Source organism: Electrona antarctica, assembly GCF_951216825.1.
Source record: "Electrona antarctica genome assembly, chromosome: 7".
Classification (NCBI taxonomy): Eukaryota; Metazoa; Chordata; class Actinopteri; order Myctophiformes; family Myctophidae; genus Electrona; species Electrona antarctica.
In genome coordinates, this window is record NC_136812.1 from 10,475,565 (window position 1) to 10,503,192 (window position 27,628).

The 27,628-nt window shown below is 44.1% G+C and overlaps 1 protein-coding gene across 2 annotated transcripts; it reads right to left on the bottom strand.

The window, feature by feature from the left end:
* Positions 1–566: 566 nt before the first annotated feature.
* LOC306926051 (ubiquitin-conjugating enzyme E2 R2-like) lies at positions 567–27,494 on the bottom strand. 2 transcript variants are annotated; one of them, XR_013790362.1, is made up of 6 exons: positions 26,732–27,494; positions 9,596–9,682; positions 8,977–9,074; positions 6,510–6,644; positions 1,911–5,570; positions 567–1,838 (listed from the first exon to the last, which is right to left on the bottom strand). XR_013790362.1 is itself a non-coding variant. In XM_079505285.1 (5 exons), exons 1-5 carry the CDS (start codon positions 26,912–26,914, stop codon positions 5,348–5,350), a joined length of 726 nt encoding a protein of 241 aa, XP_079361411.1. In that variant the 5' UTR covers positions 26,915–27,494; the 3' UTR covers positions 567–5,347. The 2 variants fall into 2 exon arrangements, 1 of the variants encoding a protein (XP_079361411.1); XM_079505285.1 differs by having other exon boundaries at positions 567–5,570.
* Between the last annotated feature and the right edge of the window lie 134 nt (positions 27,495–27,628).

The following is a 27,628-nucleotide window of genomic DNA, read 5'->3' on the forward strand; positions in this document are numbered from 1 at the left end:
TCAGGATGGGTCACACTAGGGCACCTAGTCGACTATTCATCTAGTCGACTAGTAAATCCACTAGTCGACTAGTTGATAAGGCCTGTAGTCCTCAAGATCAGGTAGATTATAGTTACCAATGTACATTTAAAAGTGTACAAATATTTATTTCCCCCCCAAAAAATATAATTTTACATAATAGGTAGTTAAACAACTAGTCGACTAGTTGGCAGAGTATGGCTGCGATCAAGCCAACGGTGCCGGAGATTAGCAGTCTACAGACGGACGGACGGACACACGGACGGACGGAGTGCAAAACATACTCTCTCCCCATGCCTTTGGCCTGGTGGAGACAATGAGCTAACCTGACTCCGCCAGATGGGGCAGCAGAGAGTACACTGGGTTCCCCCCAAGCAGGAGGGGGGAACCCAGTGGGGCAGCAGAGTGTACTCTCTGCTGCCCCATCTGGCGGAGTCAGGTTAACAATGAGCATGAGCTTCACAGAAACTCTAAACTCAAGACACGTCATTCATGTGCAGCACGTTTTCAATTCTCACCTGCCACTGTAATAAAAAAAACGCTCAAAGTCTAATAAAGATCTTTATTTTTTTAGGTTTTAAATAGATTTACAAACCATAGGAAAAAAAAACAAAAAACACATCAAGTGATCGTCAAAATATCGACATGTGCATATCAAGGTAGAGATTGTAAACAGTCTTTTTGAAGCGAGAAGGTGAGCATTTGGAGGGGACGAGCTCATCAGGAGAACATCAGTTCACCTTGGGGTGGAGAAGAGATGTGGTATAGGCTATACGCACGGCGTCAGGGTCACTCAGTTGGGAAAAAAGCTTGCGATTTGTTTCGCTTGGTTTTTCCCTGAGGTGTTGTCTGGTATCTCTAGTTAAAGCTGGCGACTCCCTCCAGTGATGCCTGGCCAGTCAGAGCTCAGCGAACAGGGCGGGTGGGAGGAGCTCAGCGAACAGGGCGGGCGGGTGGGAGGGTGCGCATGTTTAAAATCAACAGTAGTTTGACAAAAAAAGTAAATCCCCTTCACCTGGACAGTGATGCATGGGGAGGGTCATTCAGCTGGACAGTGATGTTACATACATTAGTCAACTCCTGGACAATTGAATATTTGTCAAAGAACATTCAAAGAGCAGGTGAATGCTTAAGTTGCACAACCTTTCCCCGTCTTTGACGTTTGCTAACATCAGTCACAACAGTTCACATATTTATAGTCTTCCATAATAATGAATAACCTGTTAATTAAATTAACGCACTTAATACATATAGAATAAAAATAAAACATTGTGGTTCATGCCCCAGTTTGGAAATAAAAACAAAAGCATTATATCAAAAAGAATTAAAGGAACCAAAAAGGGGGGGGAGGGCATGCCAAGAGCCCATTCACAACGTTTGTTTTGATTTTTAGAAAACATGAGTATAATCCAGACGTGGTCATCTCTGGACAGCGTCATAAACCTTTTTATCAGATCTAAAACCATATTGTGTCATTATAGCATGCTAGTACAGAACTGCTGTCCATGCTAATGGCCAAAAGGTCAACCCCATTCTCCATGCTTTCACTTCGTCTACTTAAATGGGCATCTTAAATCAGTGAATAATATTCACACGCTACCGAAAAGAGGAAAATTACAAAACATGTGGGAGAACTTTGCTTGAAAACTGTCAAATGGCTGTGTTTTAGCGTGCAACTCGGTGGCCTGCGTGAAGGCAACAATAACCCCAAGGGTGTTGCCAAGACGTGTAGGCCACAAAGGAGCCTATATTGATGAAATATACAAAACCCCATTAAGTCAACAGCACCCTCCACAACGAATCACATTACTACCCGAACTCTTATGACGCAACAAGGGCGTGCTCGAGGATTCAGGTAATTCAAGATGCCGACAGAACAAGTGCCAGAGGGCCTTCACACAGACGCAACAGTAGGGGGCATCTTCTCACTGAGAAGGCTGGTGAAATCCCTCCTCAGAAGAGGAAGCTATTCTGTGCACACACCGGCTCTACTGTGTAATTTCAAGGTTTTCAACGTACACTCCGAGTGTACATCTCAGACACTCAAGAGTTAGACCTGTAAGGGTGCATTTGGAACCCCCCCTCACAGAACCCTGAGGGACCCCGCTTAGAATAAAGTGCCAATCCCTGTGTATGAATACAAACACTGACACGACTCACAAAAAGCATCTCCTCCTAACGAGACTCGTCTTCTCATCTCGTTATCGCAGATTCAAGGATATTCGTTAATCCAAGAGCCTCACTGCAGCTCAAAGTATTAGGTGTGCTGTGAGGGCCCATGCATACTCTAGGTTTTGGTGATACAGTGACCACCACGGAGTTGATACAGTGACCACCACGGAGGTGATACGGTGACCACCACGGAGGTGATACAGTGACCACCACGGAGGTGATACAGTGACCACCACGGAGGTGATACGGTGACCACCAAGGAGGTGATACAGTGACCACCACGGAGGTGATACGGTGACCACCACGGACATTTTCTTCCTACGGGACATTTTCTTCCTATCCAGCAACAACCTCGTCAGATGGAAGCTGCGAAGCAGCAGAATGAGCAGCATTGTGGTCGTATACAGTCCGTAACCAGATCCATGTGGAACATGTGGGAGAGATTGAAGATTCCTCAGCAAGAGAGGAAGGGAGGCCACGTCTGACCACGGTCAATTCCGAGAAGAGGAATTGACTCGAGCGGCACTCAAAAGACGAGCTCCGAAAGGTGGCTGGAGGAGCTCAAGTTGAAGAGCGTGAAAACTGACCACTGCCAAAGAGCACTGCATATTAAACATATTTAAATACACTCGAGAACTGCCTGCATAGGTCTCAAATACAGTACATCGGATTTCACAAGTCATGATGACACTCATTTGTAAATGAATTCAGGGCTCTAAAGCCTAATTTATACTCCAAACTTTACAACAGCGTGGCTTGCCAAAAACAGATTTTAAAATGGAAAAAAAAGGTGACATGGCGTGCTGCATTATCGACGAGAGAATCCGTTATTTCCGGCTGGCGACGAGGCCGTACGACAAACTATGAATTAGGCTGTATGGACAAGGCAGAGTGGCAGTAAGGACAGGACGGGAATACCCGTTTCAAGCGATATGATGAATGCTTTTGCTAGCAAAAGGCGTTTTTAATCTTACAAACCTTGTTTAAATAATTCAGGATATGACAGGAGTTGATCAAAACACTGATGATAAGAGTCTGTACTCAATCCAGGAGAGAGCTGTGAGAGTTCCGCCTTATTAAGCCTAAATATTTCCCTCAGGCTGGTACACAGTAAAATCCTCAGTTTGCAACTTATATATTTCCACCGATAAGTCTCAGGGTTAAATGAGGGATTTTTTTTTAATTAAAAAGGTATATTCAGTGATTTGACTTAATTCAAATATCACTTATTTTTTATTTTTTTCTGGATAATTCTCCCTACTATAGAGTGTGCTGACCATATAAGGAGTTCCTCCCTGTCCCCAGTGAGCCCCTGGGGTCAAAAAACCCTAGTTTCAGTTTGGGCTTTGGGTGGCAAAGCCTTCATCCAATCAGGATGAGAGGGGCATTCCTCCAATCATGATCGAGTGGGGGCGGGCCTTGGTGCACATGCTGTTGGCCTGTTGCACTTCCCCCCACTGTAGAGCGTGCATGTGCACATTTTGTTACCGGGGCGGACTGGGTGGTTTTCCAAATTACCCAAATCACTGAATGCTCCTTTAATGAACTGAGGATTTCACTGTGTCCGTTTGGTTGGCTAGATGAAGGACCCAGACAGACATGAACGTGGTTTGTTATACATAGCAACTCAGATCTAGGAGAAGGAAGTGAGGGAAGGCACAAGGGAGTGAACCGATTTGTTTTTTTTGACATGGAACACTTCAAAGCAGCACCAGCCATGTATTTTCGGGAAGGTCAAAGGTTGAAACGCAGCAGGGCATCTGAAATGGCGGTTGAAAAGACGAGGTCACACACACACACACAGGGCTCAGGCTGTGAACAGAGCTCATACAGGTGAGTCAAGCCCTCCAACACATACACAGTAAAGTCCTCAGTGTGAGTTCAAATCTGAGAGTGTACAACACATTGTAACCAATGTAAGGTAAGGATCCATTTGGTATAGTCTGAGTTACAAGATGATATACATCAACACTAAGGGTCTTACTGTGTATACAACACCGCTTAACAGCTTTCTTCTCATTATTCTAAATTACCTTCGTTTCACACCGCTCGTTAGCTCTTGATCGGAATTCCACTCGTTACTTAAACCTCCATCATGATGATGTTATCAAGGAACGTCTGAGTTTCCCCTAAAGGACGTCAGCAACGAGATAGTCTTGATAAATTCTTAGTCAATAGGGAAAAGAAAGAAAGAAAGAAAGAAAAAAACAGTCTTAAAGAACAAGATTGGTTCAGTTAATTCCATCCAGTTCTTTAACAGTGGTGCAAACAAACGAGTAGAAAATAAAAATTGTAATAAAAAAAAACTCTGCATGACGCACCATTACCTTACGCTAAAAGAAACCCCTGTGCGCTGGGCAGTGATCGTGTGTGGAAACCTCTACTCTAAAGACAAAAGAAAAACACATGAAAAGCAAAAAAATAAAATAAAAAAAAGCTTTTGTAGCTTCCCGTTCTCTAATGCATTCTGCATGTTTGTTTGTGTCGTGTCTGTTTTAGCGTGCAGGTCTCCGATGCTGCACCGGGGGGAGGGGGGGGGGGGGAGTTGGGGACCTGTGCTATAGAGCATAGAAGTGGCCGTGGTTCTCTCGACCCACTGAAAACTCATTTTCAAAATTCATTTTTCGCATAGAGATTCACAAAAGGATTTATATCAATTATTCTAAGCCTAGAATCCAGCCATCCAAGATCCTGGTGAATCATGACCATGATAAAAACCTTTTATTCTGTGAACAAAAAAAATGAATATTTAATTATATATGATAAACTACTTTTAATAAATACTTAAAGTTTAGCGTTTTTCATTTTTTTACAGAATCAAAAGGTATTATGGTCATGACTCACCAGGATCCTGGATTGCTTGATTCTAGGCTCAAAATAATTTATATAAATATTTTTGTAAATCGCTATGGTAAAAAAATTAATGGACGATTTTTCAGTGGGTCCATAAAAACACGCCCACTGCTATTCTCTATAGGAAGAGGACCGGGGGGGGGTAGAGGTGGCGACGGGTCGAGGGCAAAGCGAGAGATTAAAAGTTCAGTTTGTGACGACGGAAAAGGGGAACGGGGTTGGTTGTGGGTGGGTGGGGGGGAGAGAGTAACCGGGGGCTAGGAAGGAAGGAGGTGGGCGGGGCAAGGGGGGGTGGGGGGCGAGGTCAGGAGTCCTCGGTGCCCGAGTCATCGTCGTCGTCATAGCAACAGTCGTGGTCGTTGTCGTCCTCGTCCTCGAGGTCCTCGTCGTCGTAGTAGTCGTCGTAGAAGAGGTTGGAGCCGTCGTCGGTGGGCGGGGCGCGCGTCACCAAGCAGTACTCCGCCAGCGTGGTGGGCACCTTGACGCCGTCGCGCTCCGCCTCCGCCTTGGTGGCGTGCACCTGTTTCCTGGACGGAGGAGAGAGAGATATACATCAAGGCCCGACCACAATGAAGCGAAATGGACATGGTGGCTGAAAGTAGGTACCGCAGCTCGAGCAGCATTGGGCCAATGACTTTACTATGGGTGCGTACGACGCACGCACGACTCGCGGTGCTCGTCCAACTTTATGCAGCCCAATATCTTGGAATTAACTCCAAAACTCTTTGAAACTGAGCTCCCTGCCATCATTCGGTCAGTTCAAAGGAATGCTCCAAAATATCTTTAACCGTGATTGCTCCTGCGTCAACTTATTTTTGTTTGTCTGATTGACTGGTTGTTCTGCATAAAGTTTGTTTGCAATTTACGTTTTGTAGTATTGTAAATTTTGACAATTAAAATTAGTTTTTTTTAAATGAATTGATATTGGATATCGGTCTCTTTGATCACTACTAATCGATCCCTAATAAGGGTGCAAATAAATAAAATACTTTCAATTCCCATCTCTACAGGCAGGAGACAGAACAGCCTTGCATGGCATTCACTCACAGAACAGAATACAAGGTCCATCTCACACAGCTCACTTGGCTGGCAGGGAGGCAGCCGAGCAGGACTGTCACCATTCCAATTTTAAGTTGACGATTAATTGTCACACAAATAACACGTTGTAAGTTTGTAGATAAACTATTTCTGCTATTTTTGAAAAATGATTGATAGACATTTTTCAACCTGGAAACGATTGACGATTATGCAAAAATATTTGCGATTACCTCAAATAGCTGCGATTGGTGATTATGTAATAAACACTTGTTAATAATTTTCTTTCGTTTAATATTTATAAAACCCACTTACACACTTTCACATTCTTTCAAAATCTCACAAAGAAGCAACGCGTAAGGTATTAAAAAGTAAAGACAGCCAACGTCATGCTGCCATACTGAACAGTAAAGAAGCAAAATAGTTCCTACTTAATGATCTCAGCGTATTCTCGGTCCTTGCCCTTGCTGTCCCTCCACTTGCGGTACATGACGGAGGCATCCACGTTGGCCGGGGAGAAGGTGTTGGGCTCGTTGAGCAGGGAGATGACACTCAGCAGGATGGTCCTGGTTGGGGGGGGGACAGATTAAACACGTCAACAACTAGCATTAACCTGACTCCGTGTCCTCCTCGTACAGTAGCTGCGTCAGCAGGAAAGTAAACACCAACGCCGCAAACGGAAAAAGTGTTAACGAACGCCTGGTAGCATTGGGTTTAACACTTTATTTAAAAAAAAAACCCTCACTATCGAATCGGACATGTAGGCCATGTCTTCGCTTGCTTTCCCATTTTAAGTCGCTGGGAAATAAAATTGCAACAGGCGCTTCTCGATGCCGTCACACCCGGTCTCGCCCGTAGCTGCCGTCGATTGGTTCGACCCAGGCACGGGTCAGTTTCAACGCCAAACGCTGAGTGATCCCAGATAGAGGCTGTATTGTGAACTTGTGAACTCAATACCACATTAAACTAGCATCCCTAATTCCGGAGCAAACGTTCAGTCTAAATCCAGATAACCTTGTGGCCCACCCTGCTGTGCAGGGGTTATCTTTATAATCTCTCCGATGATTTAAGCATGCACATGTCCCTGTGTTTGTTGTTATGAAGCAACCTCAAGCCATAGGCTATTTTAAGCACCATAGTAGCCGTCTGTGGATGCAGCGTGGAGAGAGGTGCATTCAGCACTGTGGATGCAGCGTGGAGAGAGGTGCATTCAGCACCTTTCAACAGACTGATCTCCCAACCGACTACAATCGACTTAGTCGGTAGTAATCTGGACGACAAAAGTTTGGTTTGTTGAGAGGCGAGAAAGCAAAGGAAAAGCTACACAACAGGGTATGACGAGATGGGACTGACAGTGGGGAAAAGACATCAAACAAAGAGAGATAAACAGAAATGGAGGACCTCAACGTAAACAAGTCTTAGTGCTTTTCTGGGTTTATCCTCTTAGCAGACCTTGTATTGAACTGTGCTTTCATCAAACTGTTTTTTCTACCAACTGTTAATACCAGTACAACTTTCAATCAATCAATTTCAAATGGAAAACAAAGACAGATGCAGGCTACAGTAGGTGAGCCCCAGAAACTTCTGTCGTCTCTAATTGATTTGTAATCTTTGCTCGAAGAGCAAAGCTTTGTTGAGGACAATTCAACAGGCCACCAGCTAGTGCTCCTACTGTACTTTTTACTGCAACGTTATGAATATTTGATGCTGTCGTGTTACGTTCTATATTGGTTTATTTATTTAAAGTCTAAACAGAAAGGAAAGAGGGAGAGCGAGTGGGGGAGTGACATGTAGCAAAGGTCCGCCGGTCCCGGGAATCAAACCGGGGACTCACACCAGCAGGCATCAAAGCCTACGTGGTAGGCACCTTAATTAACCACCCGTTACTCCATTATAGTGGATGCAATTTTATCCAGCTATAAGGGAGTGTACTATTTGTGTTTGTGCATGAAACTGTTTGCATAGCCTGGGCAGAATTCCTTTTTCGGGTTTATGATCCGGTCGGGAGCAGATGATATCACTACGTCAGGTTGTAGTCATTGGTTTGTAGTAATCAGGCCGGAACCATTAATCTGGAACTTCCTTTCCCTCAAACCAATTTTTCCCAATAAAAGCCGCAGGCTACGAGAGAATGAGGCACGCTTTTATTGTTATTCTTCCGGTTTGAGGGAAAGGAAGTTCCAGATTGATGGTTCCGGCCTGATGACTACAAAACAATGACTACAACATGACGTAACGATATCACCCGCTCCCGACCGGATCACATGGAAATTTTGTAACAAAGACCAGGCTTTCCTTCGAGGTGGAAAGCCTGTTGACGCGAGGTTAGTGTTTCCATAAAAAAGGGAGAGAGAGAGAGAGAGAGACACAATGGGACCGCTTATGGGTTTGAATAAATGTCTGCACACAAGTGTTTGAAATAAGGCAAATGAATAATACAACATGTTTGACTGTTTGCTGCATTTACACTGCAGCACTTTAGAGATGGTAAAATGTGCACTGTTTAAGAAGCCAGTCTGACGGAAATGTCAGTCAGTCAGTCAATGACAAGGTCCATAATGTGGATATCATCAAGACAATATAATCACATATGGAAATCATAGGCCCCATGTATAAACATAGCACAGTGGGTCAGAGGTAGAGTGGCCGGTAGAGCGGACTTTTGGGAACGGCAAGGTTCACAGTTCGATCCCGGGCTCCCCCAGAGTTAGTGTCAAAGTGTCCTTGAGCAAGATGCTGAACCCATAATTGCTCCCGATGTGGAGGTTGGTGCCCTTGCATGGTTTCCTCCGCCATCGGTGTGTGAATGTGAATATAGCGTTTTGGATAAAGGCGCTATATAAATGCACCATTTAGAGAAATGTAATTCTATCAGGTCAATAAGTTCCTTCCATGTACCTGACGTTCTGTGTGGGGTTCCATCTCTCTGAAGGCAGCTCTCCACTCTGTGGGTCATCTACTGGGGGATGGAGGATAGAGATGCACACATCCCCGTTCTGGTAAACACACACACACACACACACACAGCGCCGGTCAGTAGACATTCATACCAAGTAGGCTGATCCACATCAATACACAACTGTCACCATCATGACATTTAATTGGCACACGATTGAATTGTGTATTTTGCATTGAACAGATGAATACAAAATAAATAAAATGTTTGTGACTGATATATATATATAGGCAGTTGTATGCACATGAATTGCATATATATATATATATATATTATATATATATATATATATATATATATATATGCAATTCATGTGCATACAACTATGGTGACTGCAGAAAATAAATGCTCCTTTTGAGGAAATGTTGTGTGAGGCGATCCATCGCCTTGCTACAGTCACGTATAGTATAATCAGGCCTTTATAGACATCTTGCTGTGTGTATTGGATCCATCCCCCTAGAGTCCAACTCGAAGGCTTGCCTTAGAGTTAGACTTATCAGGCCATTTTGTCCAAGGCCTCGAGAGGGGCATCTGAGATCAAACATTTAGAAATTCAATTACCTCATAGATGTTGGGGTGCCACATTTTGGTGAGGAAGCGGAAGGTGGGAGGCGAGTAAGGATAGTCGATGGGGAACTTCATCCGAGTCTATGAGAAAGAGAGATGGAGGCAGATAGGACGAGAGGGAAAATAGGGGAAATGCCCATTAGTGATGCAAGAGAAGAGGTAGAGACGGACGTGGCACTGGAACTAGGACTGCTAGAACTGTATCCTATTTCACCTTCTGCCAAATAGTCACTACTCACTCAAACTGCTTAGTACACTTTTGAGGGGCGTAAGCCACTCCTATGTCCAGCTTTGAGGGTTGGTGTAATCAAACATTTATAACAAACATTGAATGCCATTGACAATGAATGGCTTTAAGTGTTTGTGCAAATACAAACATTGAAGACAAAAGTGAGGACGCAAATTGTGATTGGCCGGAATTAGATGATGTATGATGATGATAAGAGCACACTTCACACGGGTGGTGTGTTCTTTCTTAAAGTCAGTAATAAATCCTGAGGCTCATAATGATAAAAGTACATTTTTAGTTAATGTCTTGGTCTCGGTTCTCGGTCATGATTTAACAAAGCAGTTGAACATACACAGAATAAACGTTAGTTACAACTGACCGAAAAGGTGAAGCCCAAGCGTATTATGCCCCACCTTATAAATATTTAAAATAAATGTCACATAGAAATAAAGGAAACAAAAGCAACAAAGTATCAACTGTGCTGTACTTAAATATCGAAACTAACGGAACCGAACGAAAAGAAACATCAGAGAGGTTCTAATTGGGCTTAGCAAAAAAAAGGAGAAAAAACAAAACAAAAGAAACACCACATGCTTTTCTCCAGTGACTCTCATTGACGTCTTGCTGTGCGTGTATACAATCCACCATGGTAAATGTGCCTTGCTTGCAAGCACGGACACAGTCCCAGGGTAATTGAATCCAGTACAGTGCACTACCACGGACACAGTCCCAGGGTAATTGAATCCAGTACAGTGCACTACCACGGACACAGTCCCAGGGTAATTGAATCCAGTACAGTGCACTACCACGGACACAGTCCCAGGGTAATTGAATCCAGTACAGTGCACTACCACGGACACAGAGATAGGAGATAGAGAGCAGCTGCCTAGCAGAGAGAGGAGTCCCCATGAATGCACTTCTTAAACAAAAGACCTACATTTTACAGCACGGTGGTGATTGACGAGCATCTAGTGAATGAAAGGCCTACGCTATCCTGCTGATTTGGGTTTTAATGCTGATTGCAAAGAAACCTAGTATTAGTGTTTGTGGATTAATGGAGGGGATGGGGAGGGGAGGGGGGGGGGGGGGGGGGTACTGAGATAATGACAGTGTAATGTAATACCGTCAGTACAGGCCTGTTTGGTTTTCAGCTGCTCTGCAGTGTGTGCTCAGAGTGAAACCAGCAGCCGAGAGCGGACTGGGTAAAGATCGTTGGCTGCCCTCTCCCTAGCCCTAGAACGGCTCTTGTTGTTCCATACAGTATATACAGCATTTCACATACAGATATATATAACGGTCGCGCTTACTTTCATGTTGGATGTAAACTTGGCGGCCTAAATGTGATAAATGCTCCGTTTGTACTCACCCATTCAATAATTCCAAAAACGTGGAGTGAAATATGGTCCTCTAGTTTTATATCCATGTGAAAGTTCTGGCACAAAACGTGTATTTAGTCAATTATCTCCACTTTTTAAAGAGATGCACACGGACGTCTTTCTCTCCGGGCGAGGGGGGCCGAAATGATCGATGAACTGATTTTACGAATACGTCCCGTTTACCGCAGACGTCATCACCAATTGACCAGGGAAACACAAAGGTTTGGGTCACACAATTGGCAGGTGGTGTGATTAATTACCCAGCACCTATCGCAAGGCACCTGCCAATTGTGTGACCCAAACTTTTGTGTTTCCCATGTCAATTGGTGATGACGTCTGCGGTAAACAGGACGTATTCGTAAAATCAGTTCATCGACCGACTTCCCACCCTGGTCACTCCCTGTTGGAACTGTTGCCATCAGGTAGACGGTGCACCGTGCAGAGAAATCAAATCCAGGACAAACTCAAAAACAGTTTCTATCCCACAGCGGTATTCAGTTCACACTCAATGCTTCTAAAACTGCAATACATGTTTAAAGTGCAATAAGGGCTTGTGCAATAACAGAGGATGTATGGTTGTTTGTGTGTATATTAGCATTTACTTTTATCTAATTTATATATATAGTGATTTGATGCACTGATCAGTTGGCACTTTCCTTTATCTATTCTATTGTAGGGCCGGGGGTTGTCTGCTCCAGCTGTCACTGCAACACAAGGCAATCCATGTGGTACACACAAACACACACACACACTGACTGTGGTGTGCGTACGTGCACGAAGACTCAACTGTCAGGTTTATAAATCCTATTGTCAGAAGAGCGTGTGTACAGAAAGAAAGACACTCCTCCCATTCCACAGGGCAATCCAGTGAGGAGGAGGAGGGGGTGTGTTGTACCCATAGAAACTAAACTGAATACACACATTTACTCACATATTATACGTCACTCACAGCATGCAGCCCCCCTGCCGATTTAATAACCCCCCCCCCCCCCCCCCCCACACACACACGGCTGCAGTTGCTGATTCGGCACGGTCAGCTGGTGCTCCCCACACTGAGCCAAATGTCCGTGACGGCTATGTGGGCGATGGGGAAAGAGGGGGCACTGGCCTGGGTGGACTGGCGATGGGATGTCGGAGTGGTGTTAGAGAGGATTTCCAGATTTTCCACCAAGAGGGCATGTCATCAACATATCAGATTTATCCATGTGCCGCTGCATTTTAATCTAAAGTATGTTATGCCTGCCATAACGTAAAGCTATGCTATGTTGCATTATTTATGATCCCTTAATAATCTCCTTATTTTGACTTCACAGTAGTCATGTAGTAGCAGTCAAAACGTAAGGCTTCGTAATCAAGTTGCACAGGACAAATCACATAAATATACAAAGTTCAAGTCACTGATACATTTAATACTTTAGCTAAAATGAAATAGTTGCTAACTTGCTGCCATTTCTATTTTTGAAAAATGTATATTTTTCAACATGGAAACGATTGATGATTATGCAAAAATAATTGCGATTATCTCAAATCATTGCGATTGGCCAAATTTGCGATATGTAATAATTGTGACAGGCCTGTAGTCATTAGTCATGCACATAGTGTGAATTTGCACAGTGTCACTCAGTCTCAGTGTTATCGTCACTGAATTAGTTTCTGTACATGTATCGTACTTGGCATTAGAGAGTCTGGAATCATAACCACATGGTCCCCACTGTGTGTACGGCGCAGGGCAGGCCAGGCTCGATGGGCAGGGTGGAAACGGTGACAAAACCCCAACAGAATGCAATGCTGTGTTTGTACAAAGAAACGCGGCCATCGCAGAGAGCTGGCGTCCTTTAGAGGTCATAGGGTTCAAGCCAACATTGCGCGAATTACAGGTTGGCACAGATGCAAACAAACAAGTCACTGAAGTCACACATAGCAGCCAAACCAAAATAGACTAGAGGGCACTGGCCTGCAGCAACAACAAGAAGTTGTGACTAGCGTTGTGAAATACATTTGTAGACAACTAATTTCGTCACCAATACAACAATCTCTACTTTCTCTAGGTTTCACTTTCTTTGTGTTTTCATTTTCTGCATGCTTGTACTGTGTGCATGCATGTGTGTGGAGTCTGTGGACCTAAGGCATTTACAGTTGCATTTACAGTAAATTAACGTTTAAAAAGCATCTAAAATTCCATTTGATACAGTGAAGTGTTGTGTGTTGTTTTGTTTTCCCGCTCTCACTTGTAATCTTAGCAAAAAAAAAATTCATCCAAACTAATGTAAGTTGAATACTGACTTAACAAATGTGTATTTGTAATTGTATGTGTACTGGAATGTGTATTCTTATGTGGACCTTAATCAAAATCCTTAATAAAAATCAAATCAAATCAAGGCAAGACTAAACTATGGAATCAGCTAATTGGGATCCAATGGTAAGAAAAAGACAAGTTCCATGTAACCATTTTCCATCCTAATAATTGTGTTTAACACATTTTGGGCGGGAACCCCTTTTGGTGTTGTAAACATTGTTATAATTTAGCTATTGAAAAATAGCAGATCTACAAGCTCATAGCGCGCCACCGAGTGGCGTGCTACGAGCTTGTAGGTCTGCTATTTTTGAAAAATCGTGAAAATATTTATTTCAGAAAACTGGAGGATTTAGAAGAATTCTTTTAAATTTTGAAGTCAGGCCTAAATGGGTTAATTCGTCAGGGGGTTGGAACGGTGCCAGTACTGAAAACCACCAGTGGCAACAGGCCAGTGAAGGAGCAAATAACACTCTCACACGGGGCAACATTTTGGGGCCCAATGAATAATGTTATAGTAAATCACTGAAGAACATCTTGTTGCCAGGAAACACTTTGAAGATGGGCAACACTCCAGCCCATACAAAAGCGAGATTCAGGGTCAGAAATTGATTTTCAGTCCTTTCAGAAACTAATAAGTTCCTGGTGTATTATCACCACTTTGAATGCAATCAGGGAGTCGGTGATAACAAAAGGCCAGTGGAAACACCCAGACAGCAGGGCAGCCACTGGCTGGGAAGGATATCCATGCCTTGAAAGGTGAGCGAATGCTTTTTAAAGCAAGTGCCTTATTACAGGCCCCACCACCATGGATGCCTGGAAGAAGGCAGCGGTATTAGTTTTCACCATGTCGCTTAATGAAGGACCAGGCAACACTTGAGCCAGAGGTTTGAGACACAATGGTACAAGCAACACACACACACACACACACTGGATGCACGCGAAACAGAAGTAGCAAAAGAGGCTGAACAAACAGCTGAAAGACACGCACATCCAATTACCCATGTAGGCTGGGTGACGGATCAAAGACAGTCATAGAGTACGAATGAAAAAGACTGCACACCAATTTCAGCTCCCAATAATTCTTTACTTTAAAGGTGGTAACGTTTCGGACCAAAGCCCTTCCTCACACGCAATCTGGATGGACACACAAGAACTGCTAACAGTTGTAGGTCAGTGGTGTGTTGATTTCTGAGTATAAATACACCACGTTTAAATGACAAACTCCATTATATGTTCATAAATAACTGCTAGTTTTCGTAACTTTCATGGCCCACCTTATCTTCCACCGTTTCTGAGGGGAAGAACCTCATCTTCCCCCAGTGTCTAGATAAGATAAGGGAACCAGGGGAAGGGAAGATAAGGGAATTAGGGAACCAGGAAAGAGAGATGGTGAAACAATAAAGGCTAACAGGACCAACTATAGATACACATCAGTGATTTAACTACATCAACATTGGGTATAAACTGAGGTGCACAACTCACAGGGGCAGGAGTAGGGATGGAAATCGAGAAGTGGAATCGTTATGGTAATCGGAATATTTAACTGACGGACAATCTACGCTTCATTAATGTCAGCAATATAATTTCGGACAGTAAATGCACATTGCAAAATAATGACATCACTGTGTTTACTGATGAACAAAAAGATATGGAAGGACGGTAAGGACCAGTTGTCGTATATTTGTAACGTGCCTACAAAACGTCACTAGGCAGAGATATGCATGTTTCTGTGACTGTGTTCAGACTCTGCGACAATCAAATTGGTGAAAACCGGTGTAGATGTACCACCCACCCGATTCAATAAGGACATGGAAAAATGAATTTGACTGCTAACAGCGGAATCACTAAGGATAAATAACATCCTATCAATTCCCATCTCTATAGGCAGGACAGAGAACGGCCTCGCATGGCATTCACTCATAGAATAGAATACGAAGGTTATTGTCCATCGAGGCAGAGAATCCATTTCACACGGACAGCTCACATGGCTGGCAGGGAGGGAGGCAGGCGAGGCCATACCGGCTGGGAGGAGAAACCTTCCATGGCTGCAGGAGGAGGAAGGCTGAACCCCTGGTCTACCCGCCCAACTGACACCGAGCCCCTAGGCTCCTTTCCACTGAGATCGATGGAGGAGAAACCTTCCATGGCTGCAGGAGGAAGGCTGAACCCCTGGTCTACCCTCCCAACTGACACCGTGCCCCTAGGCTCCGTTCCACTGAGATCGAGGGAGGAGAAACCTTCCATGGCTGCAGGAGGAGGAAGGCTGAACCCCTGGTCTACCCGCCCAACTGACACCGAGCCCCTAGGCTCCGTTCCACTGAGATCGATGGAGGGAGGGGAGGTAGAAAGGAAGGAGAGAGGCAGTGAGGCGTGACCGCGCTGCCGCCCTGAAGGCAGACGCTATGCGTCGGACGGTGGAAAAGGAGGAGAGGGCATGAAAACAAAATGTGGGGGGGGGTGGGGGTGCATATATATACGTAGTTGGCAAATAGCGTCCCATAGCTGGGGGGTACATATAAAAATTAAAAACAAAATGTGGGAAACGGAAAATAAAGGGACCCGCAAAAATGTGTCCATGACCCACAAATGGGTCCCGACCCACTGTTTGAGAACCAGGCAGTGGTGTAACACACACACACACACACACACACAGAAGGGGGTTTTCTCTGGTGAGCCCTGTGGACATAAACCGGCAACAACATGCCGACATCAAGCAGCAACAGATACTGGGAGGAGTGGGAGGGAACAGTTGCTTCAGGAATATCAACCGTGTAATGCGTGAGTCAGTGTTTGTGAGAGAGACACTGTGTGTGTGTGCGCGTGTGTGTGCGCGTGTGCGCGTGTGCGCGCGCGCGCGTGTGTGTGCGTGTGTGGGGTTCACGTCTCTCAAGCTGGTGCAGGAAAAACAGGATCAGGCCACGGCTGTCAGAATGTGCTAGGCTCAGCATGGTTGTTCCAACGTGCAGGGGTGGAAAGTAACCAAGTACATTTACCTTAAGTACTGTACTTTGAGGTATATGTATGTACTTTACTCGAGTAGTTCCAATATCAATTGTTTTTACTGCCACTACACTACATCTCAGAGGGAAACCTTTTACACAACTACATTTATTTTAAAACGTTAGTTACTAGTTAGATTGTAGATTTTGATTATAATGACAAACCATACATTAAAGGACAACTTTAGTTTTTTTCAACCAAGGTTCATGTTTTAGGTTGTTATTAGAGAAAGTCTTTTACTTTCTCTAATAACAACCTAAAACATGAACCTTGGTTGAAAAAAACTAAAGTTGTCCTTTAACCACTTCAGCCATTTGCAAATATAAGATCTACAAGCTCAGAGGTGAGGTGGACGGGTCACTTTTCCTCACTGTGGATATTGTGCATAGCAGCCTGTGAAGGATACAATTTAGGCATCTGGCAGACGCTCTTAATCCAGAGCGATTTACATTAAGCAATAATAATAAAAAAAAAGCATGGCATACAACAGTGGAGTATCTATATAATGAAACCACACACACACACACACACACACACACACACACACACACACACACACACACACACACACACACACACACACACACACACACACACACACACACACACACACACACACACACACACACACACACACACACACACACACACACACACACACACACACACACACACACACACACACACACACACACACACACACACACACACACACACACACACACACACACACACACAAAATGCAATTCTAGTGCTGTCTACGTAACATGCTATAAGTCTGTATAAAACACTATCCAAGTCTACATAAAGTGTTATCTAAGGGGCTAAGGCAAGTGCTACGGGCCATGATGGAGTCTGAAAAGGTGGGTTTTCAGACTACGGTGGAAGATTGTAGTCTAGGAGTGAGGCTGCAGTTCTGACTGTAATGGGACATAGCTTTGGACATCCCTGCCTGGATTGTGTAACCTAAAGTCTTCCCATGCTAACTACATCTGAAAGAGAGATCAAGATACAGTATCACAGAGAGAGACACACAGACAGACATGGAAAGGGGAAAGAGAGCGAGAGAGAGAGAGAGCGATGGGGGAGAGCCGTCAAAGACAGTGAGTGACGAGAAACAAAAGTGGAGAATGATGGGAAGGAAACGTAAACTGGGTCACAGGCAGCGATCATGAAACCCTGACCAAATAAATCATGACCTATTCTCCTTGTCCCCGATTGCTCAATTATATCTCTTTCCATCAATCTCCTCTCCTGTGCAAATTGAATGAGTGCAAGACTTCAAGAACAACACACACACACACACACAAAAAGCTGTCTTGACTTGACACCATGAAGGACAGACTGTACCTTGCTGCAAAGCCAGGCTGAGAATGCCCTCTCCTCTCCAAGAAAGTAAAACTAGGGGTGGGCGTCGATATAGAAAAATATATCACGATTCTTTTTCATGTTGGCTTTTATGGTTATTTTTCAAGTTACTTAACAGTACAACCACCTACCAGGCAAAAGAAAGGAGTTACAGACCATTAGCATTTAGACCAATTACTTTATTTTTGGCGAACGAAACCGAAAGTATAAATGTAGGTATAGAACTGCAAATCATAGACCGAGCATTCACTCAAAACACCCACCCCTAGCGTAAAACAAAAAAGTGTTTCAGCTGCATGACTTCATCAGGGTCTCAGATCTCAAGAGTTTGCTATGACAGGACAATAAATAGTATTACATCTATTGCCGTGAAATGCCCTGCCACATCAAGCCGACTTGCATCAACTAACAGCGACTGATCTTTGCCAGGTCAAAGTGACACTGGAACACACCACAAAGACTGACCACTGCTATGATGGCTGACTTGACTTGCACACATGTTCTGCACCTGTCCTGCATGATGGGAACCAGGAGGTGGCAGTAATGTGAATCACAGCATACTGTATGTAGCAGAGTGGAGCTGGAGTGAGTGGAGCGACAGAGTCTTGTTTCCATTTAGGCCCTATGGAATCAATTCATATGTACGCTTCTCAGTAACAAGAATGCAAAAAGAATAGCCTTCGTCCAGGTTGGGAAAGTGTTCTTTGTGACCATAATCCGCCCTATATGCCACTCCGAATCTGAATTCATATTCCGAGCATATAACGACCCGAGAGACCATATAGTAACAGTAAACAGATTCAGTCTCATGTAAAATTACTTTCATTCCACATCAGTGAATTAGCTGCTATTCCACAAATAGCAGCTAATTTCACTAGTAATAATAATAATTACAATGACCCCACTTTGGAGAATTTTGTGGCATTGTCCTCAGGGAATGTCCGGGGAGCAATAGTCTTGCTCAGGGACACTTTGACACAACGGCCAGGGCACAAACCATGGGCTTTCTCTTACCCAGAGTCCCAGATGGCCTCTCCAACCATTCAGCTATAAGGACATAAGTCCCTGCATAAGAGTGTCGTCAGACCAGGGGGTGTGATTATGTACATCATGGCTGGGGGATGTACTTGTGCATCAAGCCACCTGATGCCTTTCTGTGTGGAGTTTGCATGTTCTCCCCGTGTCCCCTAGGGTAGGTACCCTCACAAAAAACATGCAGTAATCCTGGTCTCTAAACTGCCTCCGGGGCGCCTGATGGAGGGGAAAGGAACTGGTTGGAATAACGTGTTCCTTCCACGTGCTACGTCCAACCAGGGAAACTCCCCCCTGTCAGGTGTAAAGCAGGGTTGGGCAACTTTGACGATGGAGAGGGCCACTAAATTTCCACACTCACTCCAGAGGGCCGCATTGCATATTACTGTCGTAGCAAAAATAGCCGATCTACAAGCTCAAAACGCGTCGCGCTGCGACACGTTTTGAGCTTGTAGATCAGCTATTTTTGCTATATTTGAATTGAAATACTGACTTATTTTTTGCTTTTTTTTTATTAGAAACCTGAATAGTAACCTTTTTATTGATTTTCAAATGGATTTAATTTTAGTTATGATAACTTTATGAACTAAATACAAATTGTACACAAAGACAATACTACTAATACTAGTTGTTAAGTACTAGTCCTTTAATACTAGTCATTAAGTATATTTAAAGCAGGTCATGTTTGCATGTTTGGAATTGCAACAGATGAAATCAATACTATATCAGTATTCTGATATTAACCTGTGGGCCGCATTAAGTGAAAGTGGGGGCCGCATGTGGCCCACAGGCCGCCAGTTGCCCACCCCTGGTGTAAAGGAACAACTTGGACACTCATGCATGAAGGAAGCACGAGTTCAAGTAGGTTGCTCTCCCCAGGTTGGCGGAGGGTGTGTAGAGCCCAGGATCACATTAGATAATTGACACATGGGTGAAAAATGGGTTACAAAATCGTGGGATAAAAAATTAAAGAAAGAAGCCACCTGATGCTACAGAAACAGGAGCCTATTGGCCGCCTGAAGGCTACAGTACCTGCTGCCAGCAGCTAAATGATTTAACCGTAGCCTTTAGTGGAGCGACTACCACATTAGTTAACCATACAAGGACAATACACACAAGAGTACATGACCCGGGGGACTCATTAAGAAAGACTTCTTCCATCTCTTGATGCTTGCCGAGGCACGCTGCCTGGTCACCAAGGCTCACAGGAAGCTCCCCTTTCAGACGAGACCCGCACCAGGGACAGGAATGGTCCAGCTTTCTTTCTGCATCACCTCTCCTCGCTCTTTTCCTCTACCCAGCTCTGGTTTCTTTGCGACGCGGCCACGAGAGGAAACATGACTCCGGCAGCGCAGGCCGGCCAGGACCAAACCAGCTCTGCCCTGCTGTGCAGCAGCCAGGGCTGCATGGGGCCTCATTTACACTACGGCCCTGAGGGACCTCCTACATCCCCCCCTGGTCCTCAAATACAAACAAATGCACACGCACTCCCTCTCTTCTCTTAAGCCAAATTCCGATACCCAAAACTCTCGGCCCCTCGCTCACTCACTCACTCCAGCATGGCGTTGTTGGTGAAATTGGTGACCTGTCGAAATATGTGACCATCTTGTCAACTTCACGTAACGTACATGGAAGGCTTTAAATATGCTAGGTTTAACTCTGTTAATAAACAGATTGCAATGATTCACGTTCGAACACTGACATTATGTGACATCTACACAATTGTCAAATATTTCAGCAGGTCACCAATTACGCCGTCATGCTGGAGTGGCCGAGTGCGAGTGAGTGGGTGGCAGAGATTCGGGGTATTGGTCTGGAATTCAGCTTTAGGGCTAGTGCCTGTCAACTAGCCTAAGTCAGAGAAGCTAAACAGCCATGTTGGCTGCACAGGTCTGGGCCCAAATCCAAGTCCATCTCTAAAAGAGATAATGATGAAGGTACTGGCTTAAAATGCAAAACATGCAGGGCTGCGATATGAAAACAAAGTTTTCAAAGTTTATCTGTTTATTGGGATTTCGGTTTCAGAAATGCCTCGTGTCAATTATATGGAACACTGAAGTGAATCATTACTACCGTTAAAAGCCAGCTTATAGTTCAGTTCGCCTGCGGTTCCAAAATACCTCTGAGCTGGCATGCAACGCAGCGAGGCCCTCTATCCCTTTTGGAAGTACAACCGATACAATGAGCCCTTTCCTCGTGCCCATGCTCCATGCATACCCTCATCATCATGACATTGTGTGACACAGCTGCGCTGCTGACACGGCCCCATCACAAACACAACAAAACCTACTCCAGTCTCTCTGCCATGGTGATTCCAAAGAAAGAACGCAGGCTTTCTGTCACAACAGAGCCCTTACCCCACACACACACACACACACACACACACAGCATAGTTTCAGCCTTACGTCACCCAGCACAGCAGCACCAGAAATCTGTCCGCACGCACGTGGCACAAGAGCAATGCAGATGACCTCACTGTAGTGCATGTGCACTGCGGTGGACACTGTAGTGCATGTGCACTGCGGTGGACGTGGTGTGGATTTCTTTTTGCCGTTCTGCTCTGGTGCAAGGTGTCATGAAACTTAAGGGGCAGGATGAAGCTATTTCTGCCAGCTGTCCCTCGTGAGCCTCTGAAAACCAATGCAAAACCATAGAGGGCTCCACTGTGTCACAGCAAAGTATCACTTAGCAAGTAGGCCAAGTAATCGCTTATACAATATTAATTTAGGGACACCGACCCAGGGTTCCCTAAAGGTTGTCCAACCAGGTAGATATGACAGACATAAGTTTTTATTATTGCATGAGGCAGTAAACCAAGCACAACAGATATTGTATTAGAGATGCTCCAATCAAATCGGTCACCGATTGGTGATCTGCCGACATTCACTCCAAATGACTTGATCGGTGATTTGGAGAAACCGTCTTAGACCATTTAAGTGGTATAAAGTCAATCAGATATATAGTATAATATCATTTTTCATCTTTTTGACAGGCCTAAACATTCTCCACTTCCTCCCCACACACACACACATACAAACAGTTTTGATAATAATCATTTTGGAAATATTCAAATTTCCCCTTTATGCACAAGATTGGTATCGTATCTATCGGCCGATCATGAGAAAAACAAATCGGTGATCGGTCCCAAAAAAACCCGATTGGAGCATCCCTAAATTGTATACATCTGTGTCAGGGACAGGGTAAATAAGAAAACTATATGTATAAAATATATTTATATATATTCCCCAATGTGGGTCTGATCTACTGTTGGTTGAAGTGTTGGTACCTTCCGGTGACATCATGGTTGTCTACATAGAACAGTTGTTGCAAGTGGACAAGTTTAGCCGAGAAGGTCTGCGGTGTCATTCAAGTCAGCTGGGAACACTATGAACACAGTGGTCGTGTTATGTATGATAGTGGCAACACATCACCCACTGGTGCATCCCTGACCAGGAGGAGCTGATGGGGGTGAAACAACTCACTCTTCCTGCAGTTTTCACGTGTTTATAGAAGGATTTGCAAGCCTAGTCATATTGGATTCATCATACAGAGTACAGTGATGCAAATAGGTTTTCAATGTAATGGGTCCCAGGACCAAAGGGCGGTCTTTTAGATGGGTCCCAGGGACATTTTATGAGTCCTAATTCAACAACGTTAGAGTACAGTACTGAGGTGTGCACATGTGTGTATGTATGTATATATGTATATATATATATATAGTTGATTTTCCTGTGTTGATGTCCCCACCCCCAAAAATAAACTGAACCAAACCACGATGACCCCGAAATACAGTGAAACGGTGACAACCCGTGAACAATCCCTACAAAACATAGCCTGCAGAATAAACAAGATGGTAGTGCCAAAACAATACAAGTTCTAAAACATGCTGGTTGAACTCAAGTGTTGAAAAGGAGGAACTTTAAAAGGCTGGCTGGGGGCTAATTTGGACTGCTGGTGTATTAATGAAACAGGAAGACCCCCCCCGAGACTCCCGGAAAAATGGAGCGAACGAAATAAGAGTGGAATCATGATGCAACAGACACAAAGCAACTTCTTTTTATCCTTCAAATTGGTGAAACTCCCTTGAGGTGGAGGGAGAGAAACAAAAAAAAGCTACACAAGACGGGCTGTATATGTTACAATGTCACATGCAGATTGCAACAAAGTTTTACCATATTAATTAAAAAAGTGTGTTGAACTTCTCTATATGAGAAAGTAGTATATATGACAACAAGTTGACTCATTGGACTCCTTCGAGGTCAGACTCGGATGCCTCATCTAGACGGCTAGCCGAAGTTTTCAATACTTGCACTGGTCAGTTTGCAGTGCGAGTGTTACCAAACATGGACCAGTCAGTGTGCCTGGAGGCGGATGATGTGGTCTGGAGAATGATGGAGAGGCAACAGGGAGTCAGTCCCTTTCTCCAGCCGTCTGAAGGGATATGTTGGCACAACTGCCATATTCCATCTCCCTTGCTTGGTACTAGAGTACTCTGGACCAGAGAGGATGCACTTGGCCTTTGGGCATACATAGAAAACACATCCTAAAAGACCTAGTAGGAAGTAGGTCATTGCTTTTTATGGGTGTAAAGATTAACTGGTACAAATATTTTTTTAACAACATTAACAATGATACTACTATCAGTGCACCCTTGTGACAATCTAAACGTAACATGAATCGGATGATGAAGTTATTACATTATTAATTGCAGCCAATGAATTCTACTTTAGTATTTACTAACCTGCCCTGGGAGACTGATCAAGGATTACATGTCTTTACTTTCAACACAACAGCGGACAACAGCCTCTCTCATTCATTTCACGACAGCACTGTGAGGCAAAACAATACCTCCATTTACAGCACAGAGCAGCATCAAATCAAAGGTTTCGTCCCTGAACGGTGCTAAAGCCCATCATGTATCTATGATCATCATTGATCAAATATTGAGAAGCTAAATTACATGGCTGTGTACGCGCATCGCTGGTGGACAAACTGACAAAGCGACTGAGTAAGTAGTCTCATCAAGCTAACTTGCTCCTTTGAGAGCAAGTTAGCCATCATCATACCCACTAGAGTTCAGAGAATCCATAAGATCTCCCTCTATATGAGAGAAAAGTATACAAAAAAATGATTTAGCAGAGGTTCGTGGCAGTCCCTGCCCCTATAATTCACATCCGCAGGCACGGTCAAGTCGCTGTCAGAGGCTGCCGAACGAAGCAGCAGCTGGCTATGGATCAAGAGAAAGGACCCCAACTGGGCTGCAAAATTAACATGGAGGGTTAAAAGCTGAGGGGGGCACACCTGGCGACACCTGGGACGCCAGGTGTCGCCGTTGAGCCCTTTGGAGGTGTCGTGGGCCGATCAACGAAACACCTATGAAGGAGGGTGCTCACCTGATGACCTCAGTGAAGCTTTTACCCCTCCCTACCCCACTCGATGCAAAGTTCTGATTATCTAAGGGATTGTACTATCTAGTCCTATAAGCTCAACTGTCACACAAAGTACAAAGTGGGTGAAATTCGTTTTTGTGCATAGTTCCCACTAGTAACTACTTGGTTGATACAACACAGTAGTATGGCAGGTACTTTTGTGTTGTAACGTTGTTGTTGCTACTGTACACTACACTATAGCCTAAAGACAGGTGGTGACTAATGGTTGTTTGGTCTACTGTTAACTAAATTAATCTGCTCTTGTGTAACAATCTTTATGACTAACACCCATTTTAAGAAAACGCCTGACTCAGCCAGGTTACACGTGACCTCACAGTCTGACTGACGGCCCAATTGTGATGAACAAGCCAGGCAGTTGCACGCAGAGTCAACCCGTTTGTTTTGTTTTTTAAAACCAACCTGTTGAGAACGGGGAGGATCTTTTTTCAGCCATGACATGGTAAACTGGTTGGTTGGTTGGTTGGAGAGTGAGCAGGGAACAATGACTCACAACGAAGCGGTGCATTTCACAGCCAAGCTGCGCATTCCAGTGGACCAACAATGGAATCTCGTACACGGCTCCCACACAAACAGTGTGCAGCCAGCAACTATAATGCTGCCCTGGCCGGGGCCTTAAAACGTGTGCTCAGAATCACCAGCGGTGGAAAAAGTACTCAAAAGTATCAATACTGCAATGTAGAAATACTGTTTACAAGTAAAAGTCTGGAAATAAAGATTGACTTGAGTAAAGTATTTCAAGTGTATACAAATCTTTTGAAAATAGCAGATCTACAAGCTCACAATAAGCTATTTTCAAATGGCCGAAATGTATATAAGGCTGAAGTGGTTCATGTATGTTTTTAAATCTAAAACTACAAAGTAATGTAGTGGAGCAATAGTACAATATTTGGATCCGAGATGTAGTGGAGTAGAAGTAAAAGTATTGGAAAGTGGAAATACTCAAAAGTAAAGTACAAATTCCTGTACTCAAGTACAGTACTTAAGTAAATGTACTTAGTTACTTTACACAACTGACAACCCAGTCAAACAGGGTCCTCAAGGGACCGTATCACCGTAATCTTAAAGCACAGAGCGGCCGAACTGAGGCACTGCTCAAAGAACTGTGTGGTTATGATAAGCTGGCTATAACCTAGCCACAGTCTGCTTCTTTCATAAGATCACATTATCCTGTTATATGGAAAGCCCTCGTAAAACGTTTGAGATAAAAATAGGGGGAAAAGCAGAGTTAATCAACTCGAACAATATATAGGAAACAAATATATACACACACACACACAGCCAAAAACAATAACTAGAAAATGACGAGAGCTTTAAGTAAACCATGTTAAATGTGAGAATAAATTGTGTTTGGGTAATTTCCCCCCCATTAGTAATGCAAGGTCTTTAATTGACTGATATGGGTCAGTCATTTCAATTTATTTTATATTAATAACTGGCTTATGTATCGTCCTGTAAAAGAGGAAGATTACTAAATCGAAATGAAGAAGGTCCCCATTTTCAACAAGGTTTTGCCTTCTCCCTTGCTGGGTAAAGTGAAGTCAACAGTTACAAATAGAAAACGGGCCTCCTCCTCCTAAATGGGACAAACAATGCAAGTTTAGGACCTGAAAACCTGTACAGCAACCTCTTGCGACATGTTCTCTTGATTTTACACATGGGGTGGTTGCGTGGTGTTGTTGAACACTGTTGAATCAAAGTCTAGCCTACACTTCCCAGGATGAGTGATGGTAGAAGCATTGCTTTGTTGACAAAGGGCCAATAATCACAAATCTGTGAAAACTGCTGTATAGGAAAAAAAAACTTTGATACCACACACACACTTACATACATACACACACACACACACACACACACACACACACACACTAGAGGAAAGGGGTGAGTTATATGGGCTTGGCTTAACACAGAGCCGTTATTATGGAAACAAGCCATTGTTTGATCACGAAGGCACCAAAAAAGTATCACAGTGTCAAACGTGTGACCATGTGGACGATGACTAATAATAGCTCTGTGAGGTGCTGGGGTCGTGTCGTGCCCAACAGGACCTCCTCACTAGTAATAAACAACATGATCGTCAACAAAGAAAGACGACTCCTCCTTGGCAAAGAAGTTAACAACTGTTAACTTAGGATCACTATGACGTCGTGGTGGTGGAGTCGATTAAGGATAAGGAAAAGTTGAACAAAGAAAGAGGTATACAAAAAAGATGGTATCAAACGCCACACAACCTGAAAATGAGGAACACACAACCACAAACACAAGTAGTTACACACCCGGGGGGTGTCCGTTTAATTTTAACGGTTTATTATAGACAATAGACATATTCACAAGCAAATCACTTCATGTCCATTAGCTAAATAAAACGTGGCAGCAACTCACCTTAAAATAACCACCTTCGTAGTGTGTGTTCGGGGGTCCGAATATCGCCACTTCCCAGTTGTACATGTCCGACTCGTCCACCAAAGTTATTTTGAAGCCTTCAACTGGCTCCTCTTGGAGACTTTTCATCTCCAGCATCAGTGCTTTTTGTGAGCTGGCTACGTGATGTCCATGGTGAGCCATATTCCACGACGATTCGTGGAATTAAAACCACCAATCTTCTGCTTATACAAAAAAGGACAACAAAAGCTAGCTTCGGTGTGTGTGTGTGTGGTTTTTTTCCTTCTTCAAATTATAACAACAAAGAAGCGCCTTCCTTAGGCTCGGTTCGGGACCCAACAATGGATTCCTCTTCCACAAAAAAACGCTCTAGAATTCTCGACTGGACTTTCTGGGGGTCTGAGTTTGTTTTCGCTCTCTCATCTGTTATGATTCGGTGGATCTCCCGTTGAACATAACGACCTACTAATACAAACCCCCTTTAGCTAAAGACGGCTAGCCTGCTACTGCTGCTGCTAGCCCCGTCCTCTCTCTCTCGCTCTCTCACGGATGTATTGCTATTCAACAACTCTCCCCAGTCCAGGCGGATTAAACGCGTGTCCTCTGCTCAATGCAGCCAGCAGAGCGTTGGAACAAACTCCGTGGGGGAAGAAGCAGGTCCCTGTGATCAAAAACGTGGCCTCTTTTGTCAATATAGATTGCACAGCGAGGTGGACTCAATGATCTCCTCCCTCCCCTTCAACTCCTCAACTCGACTGCTGTGCTGACAGTGAACTGAAGGAGAGAGAGAGAGAGAGAGGTCTCTTGAGTCCTTCTGCTTGCCAAGCAAGGCTTTCTGGGAATTGGAGTACCAATGCATAATTGTCAGCTGTGTGCCAACACAGATGGGACTACTAG

What these genes read in the sequence shown, in the direction of transcription:
- LOC306926051 (XM_079505285.1), bottom strand. Translation starts at nt 26,914, where the DNA reads ATGGCTCACCATGGACATCACGTAGCCAGCTCACAAAAAGCACTGATG. An exon ending in GGCACCCCAACATCTATGAG is followed by an intron (nt 9,075 to 9,595) that starts GTAATTGAATTT and finishes TGTGTTTACCAG; the next exon opens with AACGGGGATGTGTGCATCTC. An exon ending in GAATACGCTGAGATCATTAA is followed by an intron (nt 5,571 to 6,509) that starts GTAGGAACTATT and finishes TCCTCCGTCCAG; the next exon opens with GAAACAGGTGCACGCCACCA.